The 10179-nt window shown below is 48.2% G+C and overlaps 1 protein-coding gene across 3 annotated transcripts in view; it reads left to right on the forward strand.

Moving 5' to 3' along the window:
- Fastkd3 (FAST kinase domains 3) overlaps positions 1-7628 on the forward strand; it is a 7970-nt gene extending 342 nt beyond the window's left edge. Inside the window, exons 2-7 of one of the 3 annotated variants that reach the window (XM_005356690.2) lie at positions 1369-2829; positions 3005-3090; positions 3658-3832; positions 4906-4975; positions 5646-5760; positions 7271-7628. In XM_005356690.2, the coding sequence (XP_005356747.1) occupies positions 1392-2829; positions 3005-3090; positions 3658-3832; positions 4906-4975; positions 5646-5760; positions 7271-7369 (1983 nt within the window). In that variant the 5' untranslated portion in view covers positions 1369-1391 and the 3' untranslated portion in view covers positions 7370-7628. The other 2 variants (XM_026783676.1, XM_026783677.1) reach the window with 2 other exon arrangements.
- Positions 7629-10179: the final 2551 nt, after the last annotated feature.

Below are 10179 nucleotides of genomic sequence, written 5' to 3' on the forward strand. Positions count from 1 at the left end.
CGATCGCCGCTCAGGTCCCCCAGTCGCTCTCCAGCCACGATCGCCGCTCGGGTCTTCCAGTCGCGCTCCCGCCACGATCGCCGCTCAGGTCCCCCTGTCGCGCTCCCTCCACGATCCCCGCTCAGGTCCCCCAGTCGCTCTCCCTTGGGCTCCTTCCTCTGCCCTTGCCCTGTCCGTTCGCTTTTCTATGATTGCTTTAACAAGTGCGGAGCCCCAGCCTCAGTCGATGACCCACCTTTGCCCGTTTCGTACCCCGAGTTTGATTTTCCGGCTGCTCCTCCCCTCTCTTAAAAAACAAAACAACAACAAAAACAATCTATCTATCTGTCTGTCTGTCTGTCTATTTGTCTATCCGTCTATCATCTATCTATCTATCTATCTATCTATCTATCTATCTATCTATCTATCTATCTTTTTTTTTCCTTCTGCCAACACGTGAGCCTCGAAGTTTAGAGGTAAAATTTGAATTCCAGCCCTTTCGCTTACAGCATAACTGGGCACGGTAGATCCTCCGTGCTGCAGTTTCTTAGCTGGAAAAGCGTCAATCAAACAAACTGAATTCCTGTAAGCTGGTCCGTAGATAGGACTTACTGCAGAGCCTGGGCAGCGACCACACTTAGGATTAGGAGGGTGAAGCCCCAGGAAGTCAGCCCCAGGATGCTACGGTGCACCTATGGGTCCTCCGAGCTCCAAAGGGGCTCCACTGAGAAGAATTCGGGATAAGCCAGAATGAAGCGAACTCAGTGAGTTCATTGATGAAACAGAAAGACAGAATCTCTTGAAGACTGTTAGGAGGCACGTGGGTATGAAAGCCTTAGCAAGTAACCTCGATGATGTGATTGTCGGGGTTCTGGACTATTTCTTCAGACGCCAACTTTACCTATCAAGGGAGGCGTGTGTTGGTGGACTCCCTTTTATCCATAGAACTTGGTCCTTGAAAAGGAAACGTTTATGAAAGTACATTGTATGGCCCTGCAGCCTGAGAAGGGCATGCTTAGTACACCCTTAATACGCCTGTGACACAGGAAGTTTAGATTTAGGGCATAGGTCATTAAAAAGAAATCTTTGTGACTCTGCCTAGAAGGGTGTGCTGGTCCTTCGCGGGTAGCCTGGCTACTTACGGTGAAATTGTTGGGTGTAGCCAATGAGATATGGAGGTCAGGGCCAGGAGAATGGGTGGGGAGGGGCGTCTTTCTATTTCCTGGCTCGTAGGAAGGGAAGCTTTGCAATATTATATATATTAGCAAGATTCTTGTGTTTTAGTCTTTGTCATGGGATGCTCATTCTTAGTTTTGTAACATTGATGTTAATCGTCTTTCTCAATACATTTGACCCTATTTTTTTTTTTTTTTTTGTTCTTATGCTAAGTCCAGAGTTGTGAATCAGATGGCATGGCGTTAATCACCCTGCGGAGAAACTTCTGTCATATATCTGATTTTTGGATACCTGGAGCTGTGGCTGCTTTGAAAATTCATCCAGCCAATCATGTCCAAAAGATAGTCAAAGATCGTCTCCATGTTTGGTTCTGTTCCCTACACCCTGGGCTGTTCAGGGTCAGATTCCATCATTCCTACTGTAAAAACTTCCACTCACAAAATGGAAATGACTTTCATCCAGTTGCTGAGCCGTGGTTCTCTCAAGCACAGGAATGGAACCAGCCGGATGGAAGTCTTTCGCGCAAGGATGAAGAGACACTCTGCAAGAGACTAAACAGCTTCACCTCGCCCGATGAAGTGCTGAGTTTCCTAAGTACGCAGGACACTCTGCCCGTCACTTTGGCGTCAGCAGCCTTACACAGGATTTGCGAGGTTGGGGAAAGAGATTATGAGCAAAGGTTGCCGCAAGGAGTACTAGAAACCAGCATCTTCCGAGCTCTGTGCCTTCAGTGTGGGCGGGACCCCTCACGGCTGACCGATGCTGCCATGGTGACGGCTCTGCAATCTCTGGTTACATTGCCTGTGGATCCTCAAAGTAGCCTGATGCTGACCCTGATGGCAGAATGCCGGAGCCGTCTCCAAAGAGGCCTTTTGGAAACCCGCCTTCTGTGTATTCTCGGGGAAAGCCTGGTTAGACTTCAAGGTGCAGGCTGTGAGACACTGGAACTAGTTCTTTGTCAACTGCAGAGTAAAAATTTGGAGACATTTGCCCCGGAGGATATTGTGGCCATTTATAGAATCCTACAGGCCTGTCCTGAAAAAGTGGACAAACACCAGACATTTTTAAACACAATAAACAACTTTTCCCTTTCGATAGTTTCCTTCCTGAGTCCTAAATCCATAAGCCACGTGCTCACCGCCCTAGTGGCCCTGGACCAGACCCACGCAGTTCCGCTGGTTATAAAATTGGGCAAGCACATGGTGAGATACATTCCTCGCTTTACCAGTGAGGAGCTGGGGAAGGTCTTGGAGGCGTTTGTGTATTTTGGATACAGCGACAGGTTCTTCACGGAGGCGCTGGAGCGGCACATAGCTGCCCTGTGCCTCTCCCTGGACCCCGACGTCACCAGCGCCGTGATGGCATACTGCAGTAGAAAGCGGATTCGCTCCGAGCCCATCCTCGATGCTGTTGCGGAGGCTTTTGTTTGCCAGTCAGAAAAGTTCTCACCTAGTCAGATTTCTGAATTAATCGAGCCGTTTGGAAAACTGAATTATTTGCCGCCAAATGCCCCTGCTTTATTCAGGAAGCTGGAAAATGTGCTCTTGGCTCATTTCCGTTGTTTTCCACCAAGAATGCTACTGAGGCTTCTCCATTCCTGCTCGCTGATTGGATGTCACCCCGTCAACTTTATGTCAAAAATATTCAGCCCCTTTTTCCTTCAACGGCTGCAAGGTGAGGCGGTTAGAAAATTAACCCTTGTAACTTGGGATGTACTCGGGTGCCGTTTACCTTGGCTCATGATTCAGAGTCATTTAAAAGTGCGTCTCTTAGGAGGGAAAATTGTTTTATGATCATAATCCCCCATTGTACATGCCAAAATCCAAGCTGAACAATTGGTTTTTTTCAGGTGAAGAGTCGCGTGTGGATAGAGTGAGCCAGGCGCAGCTGACCCAGCTCTTCATGACGTCGGTCCTAGAATGTGCTTTCTATAAGGTGAGGATACAGATGTACCTGTTGTTAATTTCCTGGGATTTTCATCTCAAACAGCAGAACTTTGACTTGAGCGGGCATGGCCCTGTGGTATGGCCTTGTGGGCAAATGACCCATCTCTGTATTCTTGTCTTTGCCTATGGCTGTCCTACCGCATAATTCCCTGGATTTCATCAAACACGAGAGGTTCACTACTGCAGACTCCCTGGCAAACACGAGAGGTTCACTACCGCAGACTCCCCAGCAAACAAGAGAGGTTCACTACCGCAGACTCCCCGGCACTGAGAAACCCTGTCTCGAAAAACACACAAACAAAAACCATAGCTGAGAATGCTTATGACCTTGAAGCATCTCCAGACATCAAAGGAGCTTTTAAACTGAGCCTTCTGTGCCCTTTCCTCATTTAAAAGCTGAGAGCTGGAGCAGCCTTCCCGTCCGGTGCCCATGTCCTAGAAACATGCTGTGTATATGACATAGTTTTGTGTCTGTCTTTTCTCCTAGTAGCCTTCAGCTCACTATTGCTCTTTACCTTTGATTTTTCTCTCTTGTGTTTGCATGTATGAATTTTAGGGCCCCAAACTTCTTCCTCAGTATCAAGTGAAGTCTTTCCTCACTCCGTGTTGCTCCCTGGAGACCCCCGTGGATCTCCACCTCTACAAGTCCGTGGTGATGGGGCTAATTGATCTTTTAGGATCAAGACTGTATTTTGCATCAAAAGTGTTGACACCCTATTGTTACACCATAGGTAAGTAGCTCAGGGGTCTTGGTCAGAGCATCCTGTCCTTGTTAAGCCGTAGACAGGACTTAGTAGCCAGGGGTGTGAGATGCAGGAGGGAACCTTCCCTCACCCGAAGGCAAGGAGAAGGAGGGGTTATCAGAGTTGTGCAGAGCCAAGACTCTGAGTTCGAGTTTCACACATTAGCCACGTAGTAGCAGAATGTCCTGGGCAGAGGATCTTAACCTTTTTCTACTTGATCCCTCATCTGCAAAACGAGAGAAGGAACAGAGACCTCTGAGACTAACGGACTGTGTAAGATAGTGTCGGTGATGTCTGTAGCTGCTGTTGTAATCTGTTGTGTGCCGTTCCTTTAGTGTACGTAGCTATTTAAACACAGGTTCCTCATCACACTGTCATGCTACCCACATTTCAGGTGCTCAGGAGACACACATGGCTTCTTAGCTGCTCACATAGATGGCACCGACATAGATCATCATTTGCCATAGTTCTCTTGTGCAGGGCTGATGGAGGAGTCCCTGTCCCTCTGCCCTGGCTGTTCTTCAGGTTGTTGAGGAAAAGAAAACGATCACACATAAGACAGTAGTTTGTGGACATGTCTCATGTCTGTTTTATGGGGCTCTGTTTACAGAATGGATGATAGGGTCAGAAAGAGAAGGAAGGGAATGTGCATACACTGTCAGGGTGCAGGGTGCTTGCGTAATGGGGAGAGAGAAGACCTGTAAGGAGGTGAGGTCTGCAGCTGGCCAGTGTTAGCGTCACTTAGAAGGTTCTCCCTCTGAGCGGAAGGGTTCAGGCCTTCCACGAGGAAGGAGAGGGTGGACATGGTTTTTGGCATGCTGTAGATTGCTTGAAACACCACTCTGTTTCAGAGTAACTGAGACTTCTTATTTCAAAGCTGGCTTGCTTAATCTGTGGGGTCCACTAAATTACTGTTCTCACCGTCGGTTGTGGCCATTACTTTGCAGCCTCGGCCCTCTGAGAAAGGCAATACGGAAGAAGTGAAACCAGAACAAGGAACGCAGGAAGATAATGTTGTTGAGGGTATCACACGAGGAATTTTTCCTTTCTTCTTTTGCCAGATGTTGAAATTAAATTAGATGAAGATGGATTTGTGTTGCCATTTACAGTGGATGAGGATGTCCACAAAAGGTAAAGAAACTGTCGGTTTAAAGTTGGAGTTAAGTTAGCGAACTGATGTTTTTCTCAAGATGGGCGGCAGCAATTCCGGAAATTAAAACACTGAGCTTCCTAAGACCGAAGCAGCAAGCACAGGGCCCACACTGGCCTGCACCAGCTCCTCTGTGTATCCATTCCAGCTTTTAGCTTAGCTTAGGATTTTTATGAGACTCCCAACCATGAGAACTGGGTCTCTGGCTCTCTTGCCTGCCTTTGGTTGGGCTGCTGTATCCCACTTTGATACGGTCGGTTTTGCTCCATCTTGTGTTTTATTTTGTCATGTTTGGTTGTTATCTCTTCGAAGCCTGTTCCTCTCTAATGAGAACCAGAAAGGGAGTGGGAGGCAAAGGGGGAAGGGGGGCAGCTGAGAGGAATAGGGGAGGGAAGCTGATCAGGATATGCTGGGGGGAAAAGAATTTATTTTCAAAAAAGGGGGAAAATACTGAACTTATCATTTTTGGAAAATCCTTTTATTTGGTAGACAATAATAGCACTAAATGTTTTCCCACAGACTAAAGGACAATCTACTCGTGATTCATTTAAAAATAATACTGACACACAAATAGACAGGTTCAAATAACCCTGGCAACTAAAGACAAGTACTTCAGCTGGTTCACGAGTTACAGCTCTTTTGCTCTCGCAGGGTGGCACTGTGCATTGACGGCCCGCAGCGGTTCTGCTCTGACAGCAAGTACCTGCTTGGGAAAGAGGCCATTAAACAAAGGCACCTGTGCTTGCTCGGCTACCAGGTTGTTCAGGTAAAAGCAGTGTCCACGATTGATTGGCTTTTTCAGTTACAGCTCAACTGTAAAGACTTCAGTGGAGCAAACAGCAACCTATGAGCAGAGCAGAAACCATTGGGAACACCCAGATGAGTGTGGGGGCAGGGGCGTGGCCAGGGTGGTCCACCCATGAGAGCTGGCCTGTTGTCTGTGCACAGCCTCATCCGAACGCCCCTAGCTCATGTTGTGCTGTTCTGTCAGTTGATGTAAGTGGTCCCCGCAAGCCTAGGATCAGTTCCCGAGCCCCATCTGTCACTGTCTGCTCACGCATCTTACAGGCCCAGCCTGTTTTAACCTGCTTTAACAGTCAGTGGGCGGACACTCAGGCAGACCACCACACTCTGTCTAGTTTATATCTTAGACTTATTACTTGACTTGTAAATTGTAGTTAGAATATTCAAAACTTGGTGTTTTCCAAAGTGGTACATGTCTATTTCCTTAATCAGTGCTTAACTCTGCCTAGAATTGCTAAGTTCCTGGAGTAGCTTTGCTTCAGGTTCTGTCTGATTAGTGGGTAAATCAAGGAAGGTGGTTCCAGGGTTTTCATCTACCATTATGTTCTCAATAGGGACTGGTCTGCTGGGGGATCGCAGTAAACATGGACAGGCATGTCCCCATTACAGTAAACATGGACAGGCATGTCCCCGTGGCAGTAAACACGGACAAGCATGCATGTCCCCATTATAGTAAACATGGACAGGCATGTCCCCATTACAGTAAACACGGACAGGCATGTCCCCGTGGCAGTAAACATGGATGAGCATGTCCCCATGGCAGTAAACACGGACAAGCATGCATGTCCCCATTATAGTAAACATGGACAGGCATGTCCCCGTGGCGGTAAACATGGACAAGCATGTCCCCAATCGTCTTTAGTAGTTATTAACTCCCTTCTAGCCTGCTTTCTGGTGCTTTTCCATGGTACCATGCTTGTTCCCAAATTCATTTTCTAACAGCTAGCCATGCAATATGCAGAAACAGTTTCTTCAGTGCTTTAACCTAACCTAGAGACTTCTCTCTTAGCATTCAGCACCATCCATTCATCCAGTCTGCACCCAGGCCGGCCCTTCAGACACATGGCCTGCTCCCTAGCCCTCGCTCCCAGCTCTGGTTCCGACCCCATTCCTCTTTATTCCCTCTTTCCCCATCCTTTTCTCCTCTTCCCCTGCCCCATCCCTCTCCACTTTCCTTCTTCCTCTGCCCCTTTTGTTTCTGCAGCCAGGCCTGGCTCTGGCTTTGTGTGCTCTAGTGGTACTCCGGCCGCTGGGCTCAGGCTCTCTTCTCTCCCCTCCCCGTCAGTACTCAGTCCCGAGCACAGTTCGCCCACGCTTCCGCTCAGCTGCCCCTCTGTGCCAGCAATGCCCTCTAGGTACCGGGAACTCCAGGGTCAGGGTCCCTCTGCTGGAGGAGGGGTAAGACCCCAGGCAGAGGAAGAGCAGAGTTGCCTGGGATGGTGACAGGTTTTAATGGCTGCTCTCCCCTCCAGGTCCCCTATCATGAGCTGGAGCTGCTTACCTCAAGACATGAGTTGGTGGAATATTTACAAAGCAAGCTGTTTCCTTCAAACTCTCCTGTCCATTGGTAACCAAAGAAACCGACTTTGGGATTCAGAGTGTAAGAGACAGAGGAGTCTGTGACTTGCTGCTGCCTGGAAAAGTGTTTACAGACGTGGGATCTGAAAAGGGTCTGTGGCTCTTCTATACCATGTATACGGGTATTGGTGGTAAATTATTATTTATATGTGCTCTAGTGGTAAATTTAAAATCAACTTACACAAATGTTGTAGTTGCCTCGACTGCATCGAGCAGAATCATCAAATACAATAAAGCAATGTAATGAGCAAATGTTAATTGTATGTCTTATTATTAAGCGTTGTCTGCTAATAAAGATGTACTCTAGAGGCGTGTGTTTTCCATTAAGGGTCAGAAAACATTTTCTCTCTTACTTCCTCTTTTGGTGGGGGTGATAGTTGGTAAGAAGGATGGAAGTAAAGAAGCCAAGCTGGCCAGGTGGGTTTGGGGGTTCCTGGATGCGTGAGGAATGAGCCGCATTATCCTGTGCATTGACGCCCCGGTTTATCTGGGAGCAGCTCCAGGGGACAGCTGTGGGGGCAACTAGAAGCCTGGGCTCTACCACGCGGGTCTGTGGCCTTGCACAGGGACGGCTGCCGCTGACTGCTCACCACTGCCGACCACTTGGACACCTTACTCCTGGGTCTCTGCTGCCTTTGGGTTTAGGTAGTTTTCCATTTTGCCGAGCAGTTTCCTGGCTCAGAGAGGATGCCCTAGAGGTGAGCACACTGTGTCAACGTTGTCCTGAGAAGCAGCAGCTTAGTAAGAATCGTGGGTCAAGAATCCAGAAGCCTGGGTTCATTCCAGTGTCCTCACTTGCTCATCATGGGCTTGTTCGTGATTGTGGGACATCGCTCTGGCCTGTAGGATCTGAGCATATGAAGTAGTCTCAATGGACAAACCTAGAATTACATGGGAAGAGGGAACCTCAGTGGCCCGGGTCAGACTTCCTGTGGGTGTGTCTGTTTGGCATTTTCTTAATCACTAGTTGACGTAAAAGGGCCCAGCCAACTGTGGGTGTTGTCCCTGTACCATATAGAAAGGCTGACCGAGCAGAGAACCAGGGAGCAAGTCAGCAAGCCTCTCTGTCCACGGCCTCTGCTGCAGTTCCTGCTTGAGCTCCTGCCCTGGCTCCACTGTGGACTGTAACCTGTAAACTTAGATGTACTGTTTCTCACACCAAGTTGCTTTTGGTCGTGAGTTTATTACTGCAATAGAAAACAAATTTGGACAAGTTTTGCTTTATACTCTTAGGGGTACTGTAATAGTACTGCAAAGTATGTGGGTCCCAGCCATGGAAGAATCGGTTCTCACAGCCTGGAGGCCAAAAGGTGTCAGCAAGATAGGCACCTTGGAATGCTAAAAACCCAAACAGTCCTGCACTGTCCTGTTTAAACTGACGGTCTGGTAGCTCCCGTGCCACGACAAGACCATACGCAAGCTGGGAACCAGGCTGAGAGACTTAAAAACACATAAACACACACAGAGAGATACGGGCATGGTCCATCCTTGATACAAGAATGCCAATGCCCCTTTATTGTGCTCAGGGGCAGCTTATATAGGGATCCTTACCCACGCCCAGTTCTCGGGATCTTTCAGCTGCAGACTTATCAGCCTGCCATCAGGGTCTCCTGCTCAGAGCAGCTGCAGGCAGTTTAGAAAGTCAAGGGGCCAGGGATCTGTAGCTCCCAACATTGGAAGGCTTTGAGGAGAGAATGCTTCACCGCTCCATCCCATTTCTACTGTCTCTAGAGTGCCTTAGTTTGTACTGGCATCTACACATGACCTACTTCCCATTGGTGTGTGTGTGTGCGCGTGTACATGTGCGTGTGTGTGTGTATGTGTGGTGTGTGGTGCACATGCAGTGTTGTCTTTTCACATGACTGTCTTCCCATTGGGGTGTGTCTGGGTATTTGCCTCTTTTTTTTTTTTTTTTTTTTTTTGGTTTTTCGAGACAGGGTTTCTCTGTAGCTTTGGAGCCTGTCCTGGAACTCCCTTGGTAGACCAGGCTGGCCTCGAACTCACAGAGATCCGCCTGCCTCTGCCTCCCGAGTGCTGGGATTAAAGGCGTGCGCCACCACCGCCCGGCTCTGGGTATTTGCCTCTTAACATGGACATCTCATTGAGGTCTGTGTGTTTCTGCTCCCATGCATAGCCCTGCCTTCTGGTCTTCCTTTCACGAGGCCTTCCTGTGTGGCTGTGTCCACATTTTCTTATAAGGGTTCCAGTCGTGTTAAGGCTTAGCCTAAGGAAGTTAAATCTGCACAGATCACACTAGTACAATATTCACACGTACTAGGGGTGAGTAGTGACTCCCTGGGAGCACACGCAGAACCCATCTGCACAGGTCTCAAAGGGAACTAGGCCACGGGAACCCTTGCGTCTGTGCTTGGTACAAAGCAAAAGGGGATAGCCAGGGAAGGAAGCTAGAATTAACCATGGCTCTGTTGAAAAAGAATTAATCTTGAAAGTATTTGCATATGTTATAAAAATAGGCTAGTTGTTACACTTTTGGCTTCACCAAGCAGCGTAAATTTGGCAAACTGTGTAGCTAGGTCTCTATAATCTGAATCTCCAAGCCTCTGATCTGTGTCTGTTTGCTGTGGCGGCAACCAGATCCAGGCAATAACACAAAGCACCACATCTTTTACAATTTTAAATAAGGTCTAATCTTCCTCTATTTGCAAAGGAGAGAAAGGAAAACAGGTGAAAGTTGTTGTGCAGGTGACTCTGGAAGCTGCAGGGATAGTCTCTGGGGCTGTCCCTAGGGGGCAGCAAAGTTCATGGCATTGACTGAATACGGGGTAACCTGGATGAAAGCAGC

Source organism: Microtus ochrogaster, chromosome 19 (assembly GCF_000317375.1).
Source record: "Microtus ochrogaster isolate Prairie Vole_2 chromosome 19, MicOch1.0, whole genome shotgun sequence".
Lineage (NCBI taxonomy): Eukaryota > Metazoa > Chordata > Mammalia > Rodentia > Cricetidae > Microtus > Microtus ochrogaster.